The 21,597-nt window shown below is 44.1% G+C and overlaps 1 protein-coding gene across 1 annotated transcript in view; it reads left to right on the top strand.

Moving 5' to 3' along the window:
* Positions 1-20,029, top strand: part of NSUN2 (NOP2/Sun RNA methyltransferase 2) — a 33,931-nt gene extending 13,902 nt beyond the window's left edge. Inside the window, exons 8-19 of the mRNA XM_003263219.3 lie at positions 1,083-1,157; positions 2,242-2,372; positions 7,522-7,595; positions 8,238-8,368; positions 9,418-9,514; positions 11,938-12,122; positions 12,407-12,499; positions 13,921-14,056; positions 14,641-14,721; positions 15,047-15,185; positions 16,826-16,865; positions 19,036-20,029. Coding sequence (XP_003263267.1) covers positions 1,083-1,157; positions 2,242-2,372; positions 7,522-7,595; positions 8,238-8,368; positions 9,418-9,514; positions 11,938-12,122; positions 12,407-12,499; positions 13,921-14,056; positions 14,641-14,721; positions 15,047-15,185; positions 16,826-16,865; positions 19,036-19,342 — 1,489 coding nt within the window. The 3' untranslated portion in view covers positions 19,343-20,029. The remainder of the gene's footprint in view (positions 1-1,082; positions 1,158-2,241; positions 2,373-7,521; positions 7,596-8,237; positions 8,369-9,417; positions 9,515-11,937; positions 12,123-12,406; positions 12,500-13,920; positions 14,057-14,640; positions 14,722-15,046; positions 15,186-16,825; positions 16,866-19,035) is intronic.
* Positions 20,030-21,597: the final 1,568 nt, after the last annotated feature.

Below are 21,597 nucleotides of genomic sequence, written 5' to 3'. Positions count from 1 at the left end.
CCCACCCCTGTTTTTTGATCAGAAAGATAACTCGTTCCTTGTATCATATTCCGAGATCTGAGAACACAGTGACCTTACGAGCAGAGGTTGCAAGCTGGGGAAATTTCTGAAATTGTGGTGGGATTTCTGCCATGCACACAACTAGTGTACAGCCAGGAATGCCATTGCACAGTGGGGATTACATCTCATGGGATACTTCCATCCTGCAGACCTGGTCCCTCCTGTGCACGCAGCTAGACCACCAAGGAAAATCAGCATTTACAGAGAAAGCCAACAAAAGCAGGCGTTACCTTCTGAGAAAACAGGGTAGATAAAATTAGACACAGAAAGTAACAAATCCAGTCTTTATTATAAAATATACATGGAAAGAACGTCCATTAACAAAAACATGAAAATAACTTCCATTAAATAAAAGTAGAAAGTCAGAAATTTAACCGTGATTGTAAGAAAAATTTAGCTCCTATATTAGCTTAATTGAAATTACTGTGGAAAATTTATTAGTCATTATTCATGTAATTCTGATTAAAATGCCATTGTTGATTAACTGAGTTTTTCAATAATATTTTAGGTTCTGAAAAACATGAAAGTAACTTCCATTAAATAAAAGTAGAAAGTCAGAAATGTTTAACTGTGATTGTAGGGAAAATTTAGCTAATATATTAGCTTAACTGTGGAAAATTTCTTATTAGTCATTATTCATGTAATTCTGATTAAAGTGTCATTGTTGATTAACAGATTTTCAATAGTATTTTAGGTTCTGTGTCCTAGGTCTGCAAATTAGTCTTGCTAGTATTTTTTCCAAATGGAAGCACGTTAATATCTCCTTAGATAGTGAATGGAGTTTCCTATTCAAATCCATTATTTTCTGCTTGAAAATTGAAGTATAATTTAAAAGTATAATACGTTAGAAAATCCCTAAAACAAAAACCGAAAGTTGATTGTAGTTGGTGAAAATGGAGATTGTTTCCTAACTGATATTTGTAACACTTGTTTTGTAACTTAGCTTGCATGTGACATGTCTGTTAAAGTGTGGTCATCCACCTGTAGAGAGCTTTACACTCATAAATATCTTTTTTTTCCAGTGGAGACGGCACTATGAGAAAAAACATTGATGTTTGGAAAAAGTGGACCACCTTAAATAGCTTGCAGCTACATGGGTAAGTAAAACTTCATCACTGCTAACACTGTGTGACAAGTAGATTAGCAGAGATTTATTGTCATGCACCTGAGCATCCGATCTTTAATTAGAGAGCTGAAAGCATCAGAGGATGGTCAATGGCCACCTTCAACAGTTTTGTCAGAAGTTATTTGAAAACCTTTCAAGAGCAATAACTGCAAATTGTATACATTTCAGATAACACGTTTATTAAAAATGCCTTCTATAAAAATTTCTTGCAACACTTCAAATATGTATTTTTCCATGAAATGACCGCTTACCTCTTGATGTATGCATTACTAATCTTTTATCTCTGTTTTTGTTCTTTTGTATCATCATTTTGCTAAGAGACATTTTGATCTCTTAGAAATATTTTTTGGTTGGCTTTTTATGATGGGGAACTATTCATTAAAGAACAGTTGGAAAATTCTTAATCTCATAACACGGTGATCACGTCTGTTAATGTTTGGTGTATTATATTGTTTTCCTGTTTATAGGGATTTTTTAAGTACTTTTTCCAAATACTTTTGATCATGCTGTCTGTAGAGCTGTGTATTCTTTTTTTTCATTTGACGTGACAAATGCCATAGTCTTGCATGCAGGACTGTACTGTGCCTGAGCCAAAGAATACTAATTCGCATCCACCACAACCAACTGTAGCAGGAGGCCTCGTCTCCGTAAAATACTGTCTACTGTTTTGTGACACAGAGACTAGAGTTAGGACTGGAATGTATGATACCAATTTTTCATAGAAAAACCACATATTTAGAAAGTATGGAGGTTTTTTAAATGGTGAAATTTCATCTGATATGTTGAATTCTGTTGTTACTGAACTTTATGCTCTGCTGGTTGACATATTGGGAAAGGTTAACAGAGCAGTAAGAATATTTATATAATACTGTTTTTAATTAACATGAAACACTTATGTAAGTTTACTCTAACTTCACTTAGATCCCTAGAAGGTTTTTTTTAAGTATAATTGTGTTATAAAAACTTGTAATGAATATGTGACATAAGTAGGTGCTTCCAATATGTGCGCTTCATGGATACGTTTGGCCTTACAGTCATCTGATATCTTCCCTTAGCTTACAGCTGCGGATTGCAACACGCGGGGCTGAACAGCTGGCTGAAGGTGGAAGGATGGTGTATTCCACGTGTTCACTAAACCCTATTGAGGATGAAGCAGTCATAGCATCTTTACTGGAAAAAAGTGAAGGTAAGCACGCTTGATGGATCTTTTATTAACAGCATATGCTTTTCAGAAACACTGTTTTTCTTTGTGTTTTGTATTCATGTAGACCTTTTCCCGGGAATTTGTTTATATGATGAACCTATAACTTAGGGTTATGGGTTAAGGAGATGTCCTACTTAAAAACGTGTGGATGTGTGGATTTGCTGTATTTTGTGAATTGATTGGAATTTGGAGGTTTGGAAACAAAAGGAGCTTTGGCTATTTTTTTCTAAGTTTGAAAGATTGTCAGATCCTTGTTCACTGTTTTTTTAAATTTTTAATTGTGGTACAATACACATAACATGAAGTTTACTATCTTAATCATTTTTGAGCCTGCAGTTCAGTCCCGTTGGGTATATTCCCATTGTTAATCATCACCACCATCCATCTCCAGAAATCTTCACCTTGCAAAACTGAAATTTTGAACTCCTTTAAACAGTAGCTCCCATCTCTCTCTCTTCCCTGCCCCTCACACCACCATTCTATTTTTTGTATGAATTTGACTACTCTAAACCTCACAGAAGCAGAATCATACTGTATTTGTCTTTTCGTGACTGGCTTATTTAACTTACTGCAGTGTCCTCAGGGCTCACCTGTGTTGTTGTGTGTGTCAAAATTGCATTTCTTATTAAGGCTGAACACTATTCTGTTGTTTATGTAAACTGCATTTTGTTTACCCATCCATCTGTTGATGGACATCTGGGTTTCTTCCACTTTTTGGCTGTTGTGAGCAATGCTGCTGTGAGCATGGTATACAGATGTCTCTCCAAGACCCTGGTTACGATTCTTTGGATATATACTCAGAAGTTGAACGGCTGGATCATACCATCATATGGTAATTCTGTGTTTAATTCTGGGGGGACCCACCATGCTCTTTTTCACAGTGGCTGCGTCATTTTACATTTCTACCCCCAGCGCACAAGGGTTCCAATTTCTCTACACGTTCAGGGACACTTATTATTATCTGGGGCTCTTTGTTGTTAGTAGCCATCCTAATGGGTGTGAGGTCACCTCATACAGTTTTATACTGAGGAACCGACAGATAGTACAGAATATTCTGAAACAGCAATGTATTTCTCCAGTGTATTGATGTAACATATGTCTCCTTTTATGTTTTGCCAAAGTGTTAACTTTTCCATCATATTTTCCTTAGAGCCAATAATGAGAAATTTCAAACTTAGCATGTTCCTGTACCCACATGCGTGAAGTCAGTTGGTGCATAGCCAGTGAGACAGGCATTTCCTGGGCAGTGCCCACCCGCTGCTGTCCTTCCAGTGAGGCTCCCCTTGGCGATCGGCTGGTCTGGGTTGTGCCCTCAGCCCTGTGGTTGTTGATGCCTTCACAGTCCTTTAAGCTGGAATTTAATGTTGTGTTTATTTTCCTGTGCTTATGTAGACCTCTGTAAAGATGTCATTTCTGCATGATGTTTTTTTGCACAGTCATAATTGCCATGGTGTTGGTGATACTTTATTCCAAAAGGTGTGTGAGGGGGAGTATGGGGGATATAATAGTTTAGTTGTAGGGAAATTATACCTTCAAGTGTGATTTGGGGTCAGTTGTTAGGACTGTTGAATCCTGCTCAGATTTTTGTGTTCATTAGCTAGGAATTTAGGAAACCATGATTCCAGGCAGCTTGAACAGCACAAACACCTCCTATTTCCCTTGCCACAGTCAGATTTCAGATCTCTGAGAAAGAAAATGGACTGCATTTATTAATTTGCGTGCCTAGTTGCCATTTACGACTCAGACTTGAGGGTGAGCCCCAGTTCCTGGGCGCTCTCACTGCATTCTTTGCTGGTGCTCTTTGTCTTTTGTAAAGACAGCTTCCCCCGGTTTCTCGGTGAGCAGCTTTCTTAACTTGGGGTGAGTGGTCACAGCCCCATCTTGTGCTGCTTAGCTTAAAATGTTTGTAGATTCCTTAAGCATTTGCTACTCTACTAAGTCTCTGTTGCCTAGTTAAGTACCCTAGGTGGTTAATTTTGCTCCTTTTTCTGTTGTAAGCTTGTGGCTGGGACCAAAAGCCAGGTCTCCTGAGTTCTCAGGTGAGAGAGGCTCTTGTCCGCACAAGCCTGTCCTCACTCGTGGCTGGAGTCATTCTTTGCAGGCAGGACTTGCTGACCCGAGTCCACCGGGCTTTACTTTCCTCACATTTGAGATACTTGCCGTTTGCCTGTCTCATTACCACAAAATTGTCCCCGCTCAGAGAACATGCTGTGTGCTCTGTGGGCTGGTTGTGCTGTTGGACCGGGTTACTTGCCTGGAGCTGTGGATGCTTTCTGCCACCCTCACCCGTTTCCTGAACATGCCAACGTTTGAAGGAGTGGCTTTGTGAGGGGTTGTCATCTGAAAGCAGGTTGAATCCAAGTTCTAGTTCTCCTTCCCATGGGTCTCTCTTTCCAGCAGCAGTGGGGAAGCATCATTCTCCTGAAAACCCACTGATCTCTAGGGGAAGAGTGGACAGAACCTCACGCACAGTGCACCGCATTTGAAAGTTAACAATGAGCAAGCGTGACCCAGGCACGGGGGAGTGAGAAAGAGCTGCAGGGTGAAGAAGAAAACGGGAATGCTGCTGATCAGGATTGTGAGGCGGGACGAGCAGACGTGGGATTGTCCTGGGGTACTGATGGGTTCGTCTTCATCTGGTCTGAAACCTTTCTTGATTGTGGATTTTCACTGGTCTTTCTGATTTTCAGACTGGCCGGCTGGTTCCTTTTCTTCTATTTAGAATGTTACTGCTGGTTTTCTAAGTGAACACTCATAATCTTTTCAGACTTCATCAAATTTGTGGCTCTAGCTGGCTTTATGTCTGTCTGTATGTGTGTTTGCGAGGTGGGAGGCTTTTTTTTTTTTTTTTTTTCGAGACAGTCTCGCTCTGTTGCCCAGGCTGGAGTGCAGTGGCGCCATCTCGGCTCACTGCAACCTCCATCTCCTGGGTTAAGTGATTCTCCTACCTCAGCCTCCCGAGTAGCTGGGACTACAGGTATGTGCTACCACGCCCAGCTAATTTTTGTATTTTTAGTAGAGACGGGGTTTCACCATGTTGGCCAGGCTGGTCTCAAACTCCTGACCTCAGGCAGTCTGCCCACCTCGGCCTCCCAAAGTGCTGGGATTACAGATGTGAGCCACCATGCCCAGCCTGGCAGGCTTTCTTTTGAAAGCCCAGTAAATAACGCCCTCTTTCCCTGCCCAGGTTCTGAACCAGTTGACAAATAAGGTAATGGAGCAAGGCAGACCAAAGCCAGAATCGCACCTTTATTACCAATAGAGCAGATGATGTGCTTTCAAATACTTACCTTTAAAATGAGGCTTATTTCCTCATCGTCACAGGTCACAGAAGGTGTTAGACTGTGGCATACAGTTGAACTTTGTTCTAAGGGCAAGCTTCACTGCAAGAAAAGAAAGGAGAGAGTGCTCAGGTTCTTTATTCAAATTTTGGAATCATTTTAGCTTTCTGAGATGCCAGGGGAGATACCTTGGGGGTGGAGGGAGTTCTTGGTCAGGGGCTGGCTTCTGTCTCCACATAGGAGATTTCAAAGAACAGCCAGCACCGTTTGGCCAGTGGGTTTTATGTATAAGGGCATTCATATTTAGAAAAAAAGTACATGGATTCTTTTCCTTCAAGTAACTGCATTGCTTTTTGCAACTTTTCTTCTAGTTTTCACTGTGTCGAATAGTTTTGATTGTGTTGTGTATATCTTAAATACGCTGCTTTTTCGCCTAACGTTCCAATATGTCATAGTAGTTTTTCCTGTTAGCAAGTGTCAAAAATGAATTAATTCATTGAGTGAGTCTCCTATTCTGTAGTCATTTTCTTACTGGACAGGTGGGTTTCCAGCATGGAGCGTGTACAGTATGATGTCACAGCCAACTTTGTGCATGTGAGTGGCTTCAGACCGCATTGTAGATGCTTCCTCCCTTTCCTCTGTCAGAGGCGGTGTGCGTCGATACGGCTGTATCCAGAAGGAGCAGACCTTGGCTGAGCCTTAGAGTGGGTGGTTGCTGGTGATTTTGACTGGAGGCGGTGTGCGTTCCCCACCTGACAGTGCTCAGCAACTTTACTGGAGAAAGGGCAACATGGGGTAGCATTGGCAGCTTCCAACCCAAGTGCTGGGGCGTGGAGGTAACACCTGATGCCTGCCCTGCTCATCTATGAGGCCCCTGGACAGTGTTTGATGGAGAAGCCCGTCATGTTTGCCTGCACTGTCATTTAGTGTTAGCTTTTAAAAGGAAGAGGATTCAGAAATGATGGCAGAAATCAATACGATGCTTGCTTCAAAGGTTTCTTACTGCCATTCCTCCACCTTGGGGATTCTTTTCCTTTGTTTTTGTAATTGTCCCATTTTCATGTTTTCTGGGAGATTTGTTGAATTTTCCTCTGCTGAGAGGCTGTCACATCAGTATTTGTGCTAGTAGCTGGTCTCAACCGGTTTCCTGTAATGGCCTCACCTTATAGCTTCTTGTTGTGTCACTGGTATGGACACTTAAGGCCAGTGTGTTTTCACAGCTCTTATCGAATTGTTTTTAAAATTGGGCTGACTGTGTCCTGATGGGCAATTTTAGGAAATTTCCTGGGACCACAAACTTGAGGTTTAAAAATTCCCACAGTTCGTTTTCAGCATTGCTCTGGGATGTTTGTTAGATGTGCCTGCATGAAGACCCACAGCATCGCCCTGGTGTGCATTGGAATGGGGAGACGGAGCAGGCGTCCTGCAGCCCAGCCTCCTGGTTGTCTTCTTGCGGAGTTAGTCTCACGTCCGTGGCAGGACTCCTCAATGCCCTGTCATTGGAACAACTTTATTGAGGTGTCATTTACATATTGTTAACGTTTGCTCATTTTAAGTGTACAGTTCAGTGATTTTTAGTCAGTTTATCCAGTTGGCAGCCCCTTACCACAGTCCAGCTTTAGGCCATTCCCATCACCCTAGCAGACCCTTCCTGCCCAACAGTGCTTGCTCCCCATTCCAGCCGAGCCCCATCAGCCACTCATCCACTTTCTGTCGATGGGTTTGCCTTCCCTGGACATTTTCTGTACGTGGAATCATATAATATGTGATCTGTGTCTGGTTTTTTTCACTGGGCATAGTGTGTTCCACTTTTTTGAAAAACAAAAGTCGTCCATGCTTTTGCTACACAGGTGCTTTGGAGCTTGCTGATGTGTCTAATGAACTGCCAGGGCTGAAGTGGATGCCTGGAATCACACAGTGGAAGGTAACCTTTCCTCGAGAACTTTCATTCTAAAGAGTAGGTGCAGCATCACTGAAGTAGAGAGTCAAGTTTCAAAGCATTCACATGTGGGTAACTTGAATAAATGCTACATCTGGTTATGCCAATTAGAATCAATTTCAGAGTGTTGTTCCATGACACATTTCATGACAAGCGGCATGTTTATTCCTAGCAGTGGAAAAGTTTTTTTTTCTCCACGTACAGAAATAAACTCTTTTACTCTCATCCCTGTAAGGGTAGCTTTGCTTTTTTTTTTTTTTTTTTTAATTGGGCTGGGATTCAAGCCTTGTTTCCAATATGAAGTAATTCATTACAATTTTAGGCCAGGAACAGCCTGAGGCTTGTTTAAAAAGAAAAAAACTAGATGGAAAATGTTATTTTATAATGCTTGTCCTGGTTTTTAGAATAAATGTATTTCCTCTTTGTTTTTAACAGAATTTATGTATTAATAATTTGGGGATTTTCTGTAAAGATTGTTTTGTTTTGTCTTGGCAAGTGATCTTCCTATCTTTGGAGCGAATGAGAATGACCATTTGTCACCTTTGAGAGAATGGACACTCCTGCCCTGTGATTTTTGTTGTTATTGGATAGTGCTAGTAATCTGGAATGTACCCTGTGGTTCTGCAGGTAATGACGAAAGATGGGCAGTGGTTTACAGACTGGGACGCCGTTCCTCACAGCAGACACACCCAGATCCGACCCACCATGTTCCCTCCGAAGGACCCAGAAAAGCTGCAGGCCATGCACCTGGAGCGATGGTGAGCTGGTGGGGCCTCCAGGTGTGGGGAGGGGGGATGGTTAAGCCCCACCCCTGGTGAGCTGGTGAGTCTTGCTGGGGTGAGTTGGAGGCACCAGGTGACATTGCAGTGAGGCTTGGGCTATGCCAGGGTCATGACCCCCATGTGTGTGAACTTCCCAGCCAGTATGGCTTTTGTGTCTGTTAGTTGCTGGCATTGAGCATTTATTAATAGTGAAATTGGCTAGAATCTAAACGGTAATGCTTAGGACACTTCATGAACTTTTTTTTTTGAGACAGAGTCTCACTCTGTCACCCAGGCTGGAGTGCAGTAGCTCGATCTCGGCTCACTGCAATCCCTCCCTCCTGGGTTCAAGCAGTTCTCGTGCCTTAGCCTCCCAAGTAGCTGGGATTACAGGTGTCTGCCGCCATGCCTGGCTAATTTTTGTATTTTTATTAGTAGCGACGGGGTTTCACCACGTTGGCCAGGCTGGTCTTGAACTCCCAACCTCAGGTTATCTGCCCGCCTCGGCCTCCCAAAGTGCTGGGATTACAGGCATGAGCCACCATGCCCAGCCTTCATGAACTTTTTAAAGATTACAAAGTGGGCTAGGTGCGGTGGCCCATTCCTGTAATCCCCAGCACTTTGGGAGGCCAAGGCTGATGGATCACTTGAGCTCAAAAGTTTGAGACCAGCCTGGGTGATGTGTCAAGACCCCATCTCTACAGAAAAAAAAAAGAAAAATACAAAAACTGGCCAGGCAGAGTGTTGCATGTTTGTAGTCCTAGCTCCTTGGGAGGCTGAGGCAGGAGGATCGCCTGAGCCCAGGAGGTGGAGGCTACAGTGAGCCGAGATCACACCACTGTACTCCAGCCTAGGCAACAGAGCCAGCCCTTATCTCAAAAAAAAAAAAAAAAGAAAAAAATTTAAGTTTACATATTGGCCATTCTATGAGTGAGGGTTGAAGACATGATTTTTCTCTTGTATCATCTTTGCAGTATTTGTCTTAATAGTAAAATAATGCATTTTTGATTAGTTCAGAGGTGTGAATTACGTATATATATATTTAGCCTTAGGATATTACCCCATCATCAGAATACTGGAGGGTTCTTTGTGGCAGTATTGGTGAAAAAATCTTCAATGCCATGGAATAAACGTCAGCCAAAGGTGAGTTTTTCTTTTTCCAAAATGACATAACATTTGATCTTGTACATTTAAGACAAAAACTAACCAGAGTTTAGTAGAAGTACGAGGAAAGAGGAGCTTCTTGCTGTGGGCAGCAGGAGAGCTGACCCTGAATGAAGGGGAAGTTCATTTAAATATCAGGTTTCCCAAAAAGCAGATATTTCTCATAGGTGATAGATAAGTGGAGAAGTCAGTGTTTGGGGGAATGTATTCCTGCCACACTGTAAATCCAGTTATTTAATAAAAATTGAAAAGACACGAAAGATTGCTCTGTGGCTCTCAATTGGAAGCCCCAGGTTTCTGTGCTCCATTTCCTTCTGAGTGGTTCATTTCACCAATTACAGATAGCAGAGCTCTGCTGACCCCAAGCCAGCCTGGGTTCACCTTGGCTTGTCCAGACCTGGCTAGAAAGATGCAGCCCGGCCTGTTTGTGATGGATCTAAACTGCCTGCTGGTTCCTTTCCAAGGCGGGCCAGGAAACAGAGTGGGGAAGGAGTGTTGCCTTCATCCTAACACGCCGTCCTTTGTAATGCGTGCTGTCTCACCTGTATCACGCCAGCATTATTTATTAGTTCATAAATCAGCCTTCCGTGATGATAGAACCTGGCCTGGAATCAAAGTCTGGAAGTCTCTATTTCTTTAAGATCCATGCTTGAAAATTAGGACAAAAAACACTTAGCTTTGGAGGAACAAAAAGGAAAGAGTTCCGCAAAGAACTCCAGCCTTTTTCTGGGGCACGGTTTGTGCAGATTAACATTGGAACATACAGCCTCAGACTGGCAAAGGGGGCAACTGCACTTCTCCTGCCGCCACCAGGGTTTTTCTATCAGGTTAGAAAGTGTTTCACTTTGAGGCTAAAAATCTCACAAGGTATCTTAACTCTGATGGAATGTTATTTTCATGGAATCAGTATTAAGACATTATATTGCAAAGCATTAGATACTTTGCATTCATTCATACTAGGTTTCACTAGCTTGTGTTTTAGACTTTGCACTTGTCACATTTTAAGTGGTCAGTGGCCACAGGCTCGTGGCTGCCCGGCTGCACAGCACAGTGCAGTCACAGAGAAGCTTGTCTTAGAGACGCGTGCTTTAGGTTGGCCTGCATTGGGGCTTACGTTGATGTTTCTGACGGGTTAATACTTACGTAGAAAGGTTTTGACATTTTTTCAGTTCGCCCCTTATGTATAGTCTTACTTTTTAGAACAACTTATTGTCATTTTCTCTTTTAAATAATATGAATACTTCTCTCTTTCTGTTACTATGTCAGTTTCTTAATCATGTCGTTCAACAGATCTAGTGCTAGCATGGCCTGTGCTGCTGTTGGTCCTACTGGGAACCCAGGTAGAGTCTCTGTGGTCAGGATGCCGTGATCTGTTGCGGTGCTGAGGCCTGTGAGCACTTGGCTAGAAGTTAGGCCAGGGAAGCTCACACTGACCTTGGTATTTGAAGGTCCTAGAATGAGGTTGTTGAGGTGGAACAGAGGTGGGAGAGCGTGCCCTTGGAGCTGGACCTACTCAACAAGAAGGCCCCTCTGGGAGAAGCTGAGGTTGGACAGGAAGGGCGTGTGCCCTCACTGACCTGCTCACAGGCTTGGGGTTCGTCTGCTTTTGTTTTTTGCTTTTTTACATTATATTAACATGGAAATAAAATGTGTTCCCTGGGATGCTCCCGGCTTCTCTGCTCAGTAGCTTTGTGGCTCTGAATAAAATGAACTTGCCTGTGCTGAAATATCCTAATTTTTAAACTTACTTCATAGGGACTGAGGAATTACAACTTTTATCAATTTTGTGACTTGTTAAAAAGGACACGTATTTTTTAAAGATTTTTAAGTAAAACATTTTGCTCATTCCCAAAGCCAAATTTAAATTATACCATGGCCCTAATTCAGAAGTTCATTCTTTGGCAGGTGTTCCCTTGGTGCCTGGGGCACTCTGTCTTTCTCCCAGTTCCTGTGGCAGTTTGTCCAGGTGCCCAGGAACAGTTCGTTCCCTCCTTTCTCTTTATTTCTATACTTGTCTTTTTGCCCCTGCCGGGTATTTTAGAAATTGTGCTTGGTGCACTTTGTGTCCTTCAGTGTGCCTTACCCAGAGCAGATGCACGATAAGCATTTTTACATGAGAACAAGCTGGTGGTGTAGGCCTCTGCTAAGGAACAGGCTGTATATGCTCTTTGTGGGATTAAGGTAGAATCAGCTTTAACTCCAAAGAAACTGTCCATGAATTTTGTTTATAATAGCAAGTAGATGTAAAATGACACTTTAAAAAAATTCTGTTGTCTTTCTCTACATATAATGCTGTAGAAAAATATAACTGATGGATTTTGCGAACTTGGTATTTTTAACTTTTCGTAGCAGCACAAAGAATGCTGTTCTTTGTGTGTCAATGAAATTGTTCTCTATGACAGCTGCAGGGTAAATCTACAGAGACCAGAGAAAGCACACAGCCGAGCCCTGCAGATCCCACAGAAGGGAAACCCACAGATCCCTCTAAGCTGGAAAGTCCATCATTCACAGGAACTGGTGACACAGAAATAGCTCATGAAACTGAGGATTTAGAGAATAATGGCAGTAAGAAAGATGGCGTGTGTGGGTAAGAAAAGGGGTTATGTCTTGATCTAACACTCTGGTGTCTTCACAGTCCTTTTGGATTAAATGGGATCCCAGAGCCACTTCTTGGTTGGTTCGAGGGGGCAGTACATGTGTGGTATCAGGTACATGCAGTGTGAGGGCTGGACTCTGTGGAAGCTGGAAGGTTTCAACATCTGCCACAAACCCCATGTTGCACAGAACTGACAGAAAGGAAGAATGTGCTTTTGGTATTGAAGGTTACCACCCATTACAGATTGATGTGTCTCATCCTGATTCTCTTTTTAGTCCTCCTCCATCAAAGAAAATGAAGTTATTTGGATTTAAAGAAGACCCATTTGTATTTATTCCTGAAGATGACCCATTATTTCCACCTATTGAGTAAGGATTCAGCCTTTTTAATTATTCATTTAAAGAAACTTACTATAGAGTATCAAATGTACAACTGATCACATGTAACTATTGTTTTGTATGTAGTTCTGTCTAGCTTTTTTTTTTAACCTTTTTAACTGCATATTAGAGCAGGATGAAACTTTAGAGGTTACTCAACCTTTTAATTTAAGGAGAAGGTAAACATTTACTTTGTGAACATGATAGATAAAAAAAACTGGACCGGGCACAGTGGCTCACGCCTGTAATCCCAGCACTTTGGGAGGCTGAGACGGGCGGATCACAAGGTCAGGAGATTGAGACCATCCTGGCTAACACAGTGAAGCCCCGTCTCTACTAAAAATACAAAAAAAATTAGCCGGGTGTGGCGGCGGCGCCTGTAGTTCCAGCTACTCGGGAGGCTGAGGCAGGAGAATGGCGTGAACCTGGGAGGCGGAGCTTGCAGTGAGCCGAGATCGTGCCACTGCACTCCAGCCTGGGTGACAGAGCGAGACTCCATCTCAAAAAAAAAAAAAAAAAAAACTGGACTGTGATTATGAATCTAAATTACTCAGTTCTCAGTTGTGATCCTGAACGTAAATTGCTCAGTTGAGTATATAGACCAGTGGCCAAGGTTGTCTAGTTCAGTTTCTGTAGAAGAAATGAAGAGGAGCGTGTGTGAGGCCTAATTAGGGACAACATAGAACATAGAGGAAAAGGGTTTAGGATAAGTCTGACATTCATCTGTTTCTTATTCATTGAATTTTAGAATCTATTAACCAGGGCGGTAACTTACTGTCTTTTGCATAACTGGTCCTTTGCATACATTTGTAAAAGTCTGTTAAAAAATAAGTCTCAGCCGGGCACATCCCAGCACTTGGGGAGGCCGAGGCAGGTAGATCATGAGGTCAGGAATTAGAGACCAGCCTGACCAATGTGGTGAAACCCCGTCTTTACTAAAAATACAAAAAAAAAAAATTAGTCAGGCGTGGTGGTGTGCGCCTGTAATCACAGCTACTCAGGCTGAGGCAGGAGAACCGCTTCAACCCGGGAGGCAGAGGTTGCAGTGAGCCGAGATTGCGCCACTGCACTCCAGCCTGGGCGGCAGAGCAAGACTCCATATCAAAAAAAAAAAAAAAGGCTCAAAAGTAGTGTTTATCAGGTCATTATCGTTGGAGTAGCCGCTGAGGGAGAGAAGCTGCACTTGTTAATTTAGGTTTCTGATGGAGTTTGTGCCCCAAATAAATGTTGCGTGGAGGTTTCAGGTGGAAGTGGATGAAGTTTAGAAGCTGGAGTCCAGAACAGAGCCCAGTGCCCTTGAACCACACTGCAGTTTTAGGGATTGAATTCTTAAGGAGGAGAATAAGATGTTTAGAAACAGTCTACCAGATTTTGAACTCAGTGTGTATAAACAACACTGTTTTTATGTACAGGAAGTTTTATGCTTTGGATCCTTCATTCCCAAGGATGAATTTGTTAACTCGGACTACGGAAGGGAAGAAAAGGCAGCTCTACATGGTTTCTAAGGAGCTGCGGAATGTGCTGCTGAATAACAGCGAGAAGATGAAGGTGCCAGCCGCACAGACGCTGAGTGCTGTGTGACTCGGGATGCGTGTGGCTTTTCACAGCGGCTTAGATTCCATTTAGAGCAGACCGTGGCTTCTGCCCTCCCCACCTGTAGCGTTGGCTGCGGGTCTCTGAGCCTGCCCTGTGATTTCAGAGTTGTTGACTGGCACAGGGCTGAGTGGTTCCTACCAGAGTCCCGAATCTGGTGGCCTGTGTCTTTTCTGTGCCCCATTCCTGCAGCCGGGTGAGCCTTGGTGTAGTTCTTACAGCTCGCCCTCCTGGGCAGAGAAGTTACTGAGGGCATAGAGGCTACAAGTACTGCTGCCCCGACCCTTGGGATTTGTCCTTGGAGACACTTCCCTTAGAATTTGGCCATTTGGAGACCCTTCTTTCATTTGCTTTACTGCCCTGCAAACTGCATAAACACAGGTTGTGAGTATCAGTTGGTTCTTACTGGGGTTTCTCGGTGGGTTTCTACTTCTCTCCTTTCCCATTCCGTTTCGGTTGCTCCATGTGGCCCGGCGTCCTTACAGGAGATGGTCCTGTGTTCATCTCTGTGTGTTTCATCTTCTTTTTTTTACTTACAGGTTATTAACACGGGGATCAAAGTCTGGTGTAGAAATAACAGCGGTGAAGAGTTTGACTGTGCTTTCCGGCTGGCACAGGAGGTAATTTTGGAAGTGGATTTGAACAGCAGTAGCCACAGATGACTGAAGCAGTCGGGAGTAGATGGGCTTTCTGGTCAGCCAGATGGTCTTAGTGGCTCAGGGCTTGGCTGGCACCTTCCAGCCACTTGACCCTCACAGGTTATAGAGCTCTCCCAGGATGCTGGTTTCCCCTCCTAGGGGGTGGGTTCCACACCTGTCCAAGGAGAGGGGCCATAGTGAGGGCTCGACCACCATAGCCCCCGAGAGCATAGCCCCTGAGAGCAGGCTGTTGTCATTCGTGAATGACATCATGGTATCCGTTCTCTTATTCTCTTTATTCACACAGGGTATATATACATTGTATCCATTTATTAATTCAAGAATTATTACCGTATCAATGGAAGATGTTAAGATACTGTTGACCCAGGAAAATCCCTTTTTTAGAAAACTCAGCAGTGAGACCTACAGTCAAGCGAAGGACCTGGGTGAGTAGTTGGAAATGCATAGGGACATAACTTGTATTCCCTTTACAAGGACGGCAGAAATGCAGGTGTGTGCTTTGGGGCATATTTATCAATCATAGTTTTCAGTTTATTTATGGCTACATCAGTTTCCAGAGGGCTCTGTAGATCCCTGACTGACAGTTCAGAATGCTAAGGGTCAAAGGCATCTTGGGGTTGCTGTGCTTCCCCAGGCTCTGGTGGTGCCCCGCTGCTGCCCAGCAGCCTGTGATGTGTCTGTGTGGCGTGTGGGGCTGGCCTTTGCTCACCTTGCTGGGCCAGAGAGTCCAGGGAGAGGAGGGGTCAGCCTGTGAGCAGCCCTAGCAAACCCCCCAGCCAGAGCTCTTGACCTACTTGCCTGTCAGCAGGTCGCGGGTGGATGGAAGCAGGTCTCTGTGCGTGGGTAAATTTGTTTTTTTCTTTTTTTGCTTTGAGACGGAGTCTTGCTCTGTCGCCCAGGCTGGAGTGCAGTGGCGCGATCTCGGCTCACTGCAAGCTCCGCCTCCCGGGTTCAGCCATTCGCCTGCCTCAGCCTCTGGAGTAGCTGGGACTACAGGTGCCCGCCACCACACCGGGCTAATTTTTTGTATTTTTAGTAGAGACAGGGTTTGACCGTGTTAGCCAGGATGGTCTCGATCTCCTGACCTCGTGATCTGCCCGTCTCGGCCTCCCAAAGTGCTGGGATTACAGGCGTGAGCGACTGCGCCGAGCCAGTAAATTTGTTTTTTAAGGTACACAGCCTCAGGAGACTGGCTAACATGCAGATTTTAATCACCTGTGTTAGAGCAAAATAAGAGTCTTGCCAACAGTTCTGACTTTTCTGCTAGCCAGCTGAAGTAGATCATTGGTCGTATTGCTGCTTTTATATTTCATCAACTTCCACTTCAAATCACTCCAGTGACATTTTCCCCTAAGCATAAAAATCATTTCTCCAAGCTGTTCTAATTTTGTTTTTCTGTTGTCTTCATTCTTGTTTATTTTTTTAAATAACTTGCTGTTTAATATTTTTGGCTCAATTTGATCAAAAGTACATGAATCACTTCTTGCAGTTACATCTCTTACTTGCATTTAAAACTTACTTGTGTGTTCCTTGGGGATATAAAACATGCTCTGTGGAGTCTGTCTCCTGCTGCCGTCTCCAGGCAAGAACCACAAATTAAAGTAGAGATTCTTGTAAAGGATAAAGGAACTGTTTATACTGGTTTTCTTTTAATCCTGCACTTAGATGATTGCAGTATTGTTTTAGACAATTTTTATGTATTTCATGCCATTCTGGGAGTTGGTGTTATAGTTTATTTAATCTTGAATTTTGAAGAATTAACCAGCAGTTAATCCCCAGCCTCCTTGCTTTGCTTCTCAGTGGATTGTCAGGTGACATCCCTTGAAGTCCCTGAATGGCTTTTGCCTGGGTCCTCTTCCAGATCGTCCCTACTGCATCATTTGGACTTGGTTCATGTATCCAGACGGCCTCTTTTCACCATCTAGATCCTCGAAGCCAAGAATGTAGATTATTTGTTGTTCTCTTTCATCAGAATGCTGAACACATCACTAGGTGCAGAAATGTGCTCAGCGCATGCATCCACTACCTGGAAAACTTGGCAAATGTGTGTCTCTTTCTCTTCCAGCAAAGGGAAGCATCGTGCTGAAGTATGAACCAGATTCTGCGTAAGTCAGTATACGCCCTGCCCTTAGATGCACACATCTTGTCATTAGCTACAGTGTTTTCGTTGGTGAGGAAAGTGACTTGGGAAGGTGGGAACTTTCAGGCCTTTTGTGATTGTTCCTCAGAAGTAGCCTTGTGAAAACTTCAGAACCAAAATATTCCTGTAGGTCATCATGAAGATACTGTTTCATAGAACACTCAGCTCAGGCTAAGTGAATTTTTACTTACAGAGAATAAAATGCATAGTACTTATTTTTTAAGCATTAGAAACCAATGAAAATTTCTGTCTTGTACAGAGTAAGTGTAAAGATTGGACAGTTGAGTGAGGTTCCGTTCTTTCACCCTCGTGGCTGGTTCAGCCATGTGTGTTGCTGCCATGTTATTGCATCAGGAGTGCTAGGGCCGGAGCATGGGATTTGCTCACGCTTGCACTCACGGTCCCCACGGGACCACTGCTCCATGCTGCTTGCATGTATTCACGCTGCATCCTCATGGGGGGCCTTGGGGGAGCAGGTGCTGGTTTGGGCAGCACTTGCCAGAGGAGGAAGCCGGGACAGAAAGTTAGGTGGCTTGCCCAGAGCTCCTCAGCTTACGAGTGGCAGAATTTGGATCTCACCTGCAACAGCTCCGTCTTGGTGACATGAAACAATGAAACACCATTTCTGAGAGGAAGAAATAGAATGGGGTCCAGGGCTGACTGGGATTTTGGGGGAGTGAATACGTAGAACCACTGTACAGATTTCTTTGGGAAGTAAGTGTTGGACCAGGGATCCAGTGCTAACTTGAAGGAACCACCAAAGCGCAGATCCTGAGGCAGATGCAAGCTGGGGGTCGGGGCGGGCCCAGCCAAGTAGGGAAGGAAGAGGGACAGGTAAGAGGTTGGCAGGGAGGCCGAGGGGCCGCATGTCCTCAGGGTTCAGGCTGTCCGGCTGCCATGTGGAGAGAGGACAGGTGGGGGCTGAGGTGGGAGGGGCAGGCACTTGGTGAGGGAACAACAGATGGATGGGCTGGGGAGGTCGGCCGAGCGCATGGGCACCCTGGGGACCTGCTGGAGGCGGATGGTGTCTGGACGGTGAAGGGGCAGGAGCATCTAGTGATTGATGGCTTCTGGGTGTTTTTACGAGAGTTTGAATAATTCAATGACTCAGAAGTGGTTTTTAAAATAACAGTCCCATGTGGCCCACATAGAAACTATTGGGATATTTTAAGGTGTGGATTCACTTTTCCGTATTTGAACACTCGTTTCTACTTGGTGAAATACACAGGTGAAAAGTCAACTTCAGGAATAATGATTTTTTTCTTAAGAAGATGGGAGTTGGGAATTTCTTGTATTTTCCTCTCACTTCTTAAAACCACCTTAGTGCCCCTGCTTTACATTAGGAAAAATGGAAAGGTGATTAAACACAGCCGTTAGGAGCCTAAAATCTAGGTCAGGGTCGCGTATGAAAGAAATTAGGTAAGTTGAGAGAGGGCGTCTGCAGGTTGGAAATGGTGGCGTCCATCTCTGCTGGGGCGTCGATGCTACCTGGCTGGACAGTGGAGCCTGGAAGGTTGGGAGGCTTGGGGCAGGTTCAGAGAGGCAGGGATGTTTTTGACTGTGGGTAATGCTGCATGCTGGGAACGGAAATGAGCACTGTGTGCCCAGCAGGGCACAGACTGCCATGTGGGGTCCCTAGAGAACAAATCACGCGAAACATAGGTGGTCCCGGGTCCTGCTCTGGCAGCCCTGCTAAGGGCAGAGTCTCCCGGCCTCTCAGGAGCTTCAGTTCACTTAGGAAACTTGAGGTGAGCTGCAAGGAGCCTGTGGAGAAACGCTTCTCATTTAGTGGGGTGAGGTGACACGGGGCGGCGGGGACAGTAAAGTTTGAGAAGGAAGTATGTAGAAAGTATATGTGAAATCTGTAGATTTGGGGCCTACTCCATTGTGAACTTAAAGAGGCAAGGCGAAAGTGAGGGTGAGAATTTTACTCAGGACATGAAGAAGGAAGCTGATCTCCCTTTGAGAAAACCTACCCCTCGGATCACAGATGAAAATGTCCTCCCAGTAGTTTTGGGGGTTTTGTGGGTGTGGGTTTTCTGTGGTTTTCTTTTTTAAGCAGTTGCATATTATATCTTGTTCGACTTAGTTGTGGGAATGTTTAATGTTCTACATGAAGCCACTATCACTTGCAGGAATCCAGACGCTCTGCAGTGTCCCATCGTCTTGTGTGGATGGCGGGGAAAGGCCTCCATTCGAACTTTTGTGCCCAAGAATGAGCGGCTTCATTATCTCAGGATGATGGGGCTGGAGGTGTTGGGAGAAAAGAAGAAGGAAGGGGTTATCCTCACAAATGAGAGTGCAGCCAGCACTGGACAGCCAGAGAATGAAGTGACTGAGGGACAGAGAGCAGGAGAGCCCAACAGCCCGGACGCAGAAGAGGCCAACAGTCCAGACGTGACAGCAGGCTGTGACCCGGCAGGGGTCCACCCACCCCGGTGAGCAGGCCCAAGGCAGCGGGGCCCCACACCCCTCACACGCAAAACTGGCTTCTTCTGGTTACTGGTGTCTGAAACCAAATCCAGAGCAGCCTGTGGCCTGTAAAGCAGATATTTCTAACGACTGCAGACTGCTGGGATGATAGGAGCCTTCTGAATGACCAGGACTGCTTTCTTTGGAGCTGATGAAAACATATGCTTTTAGCGTGTTAGAAATCACTCGTTTTACTTTGTTTCTTTGGCCAAGCTGGGTCTAGTGTTTCTTTTGCTGGGAATAGGCTTTCAAAAGTCGTACTTCTATCAAGAAACAAAACTGCCCTTGCAGAAATTTCAGGTCTCTTGTTAAGCCTGTATTGGTCTTAAGGTCCAGTATTTTTTAAATTATTATTTATAGAAAGAATCTATAAATTCTTGGGGAAGTGTGTTATAAGCTTTAATAATTACATTGAGTTGCACATTAGTGGTGTGACATTAACATGCAGTGGGGTTAATATCTGAGGCCTCAGATGACTTTGTGCCTTTTGGAATAAAGGGTAAAATAAACTCTCCCAGAGTAAGAGCTGTATCATGAATTGTCATACTAATTATTGAGGGGGACTTACGTGCTTTTATTGAATGGAGTGCTTTACAATTTTTATTTTTAAATGGGGTTGGGATCCTTGGAATATTTAAATAAAGTTGATAAAATATATACATGTGTGATTCTTGGTTTTGCTCTTAGGAAGCAGAAAGAACAAACTTACTTGTGGCTAAATGGCAGTGTTAGAATACATCCTTATTTTCTCCAGTGAAAGCAGTTTCACTGTGAAGGCTGCTGTCTCCTTGTCTACCTCATTTTGTGTGTTGGTCTGTACAGACACCGACCACACACTGCCTTTGGTGGATTTGTCTCTGGAGTCTGCACTCTGAAATACTTTGAAGCTCTGTGGCGTGAAGAGCTCCTATTTCTCTTTCGCCCAAATTCTCCACTGAACATTTCTCTGCATTTGCATTTGCATCTTCTGGTGTGCTTGCATGTCACTCATTGTTTTCCGAACGCTTTGACAGTAAGTTACAGACGTGTTCCATTACCCCCTTGCCCCTATGGTGTTTCCTGGAAACAGAGGCCCTCTTTACAGCTCACAGCATAGGCGTCGGAAACATGGATGCAGGTCACCCTCTAACCAGCAAGCTCGCTCCAGCGGCCCGGTAATGTGCTTTGCAGTCACAATGTCCAATTTTGTCTGGGGTGACACCTGTTGCCTTTGTCTGTCTTGTCTCGAGTTCACTCCAGTCTGAAACAGTTCCCAGTCTGTCTTTTATGATTGAGACAGTCTTGCGGGGTACCGGTCAGGTAGTCTGAATGTGCTTCAGTTTTGGTTGGTCTGAAGTGTCCCTGTGATATGTGCATTTTTGACAGGAGTACCAGAGAGGTGGTGCTGTGTTCTTTTTGCTGCATCATGTCAGGAGGCTGACGATGTTGGTTTTTCTCTTTACAGTGGTGGTGAAGTTTTTTTTATTATTATTAATATGATATCTGCCTGCCAAGTTTCTCCACTGAAAAATTTGTAAGTATTTTGCAAGGAGATATTTCAAGACTATATTCCTCTCTCTCAAACTTTTAACTGCTAGCTTTAGTATTTCTTGATAATTTGCCTTAGCCAGTTTTTACTGTGATAGCTACAAATGATTTTTCCCCATTTTTCATCACTTCTACATTATTAGTTTTCATTCTACATAGAATAAGCACTCCTGTCTCCTTTGTTTACTTCTTGATTCATTTTCTATCAGTATGGATTCAAGGATTCTGTTTTATTCAGTTATTTACTTATTTTTACTGTCATTTATTTTGGTTCTCAGATTGTCCCGGCATTGGCCAGTGGGAACTGTTTCCAGTCAGTTTCAATGCCCTCTCGCATGCCCCATTATCCTTTATCCTACTTGCTGGTCCAGGCCCTGGACTGGGGACACCGGGCACGGTGGGGACCTGGGGGCCACACAGGTGTGTGGGGATGGGGTTAGTGCTCTTGGTATCTTTCTCCTCCCTCAGTCCCCAGTACTTTTAGTGCAGTGAGATCTTGGTCTACAGAAGGGGATTGTTGAAAGATGCTTCTCTGGGGAAACTGTCTAGCTCCAAAAAAGCCGTAAAGATAGCAGCCTTAGGATTCCTGGGAAATAGCCCACTCTTATCACCCTGTAGCGACGCTCAAAGCGAGGAGTCACTCCTGCACTTCGCACTGCCTGTGAGCACCTTGCCTTGTCAGAATAGACAACCCCGGG

This window comes from Nomascus leucogenys, chromosome 6 (genome assembly GCF_006542625.1).
Source record: "Nomascus leucogenys isolate Asia chromosome 6, Asia_NLE_v1, whole genome shotgun sequence".
Taxonomy (NCBI): domain Eukaryota; kingdom Metazoa; phylum Chordata; class Mammalia; order Primates; family Hylobatidae; genus Nomascus; species Nomascus leucogenys.
The sequence above is the reverse complement of the archived record's forward strand: the minus strand, read 5'-3'. Positions and strand labels throughout refer to the sequence as shown.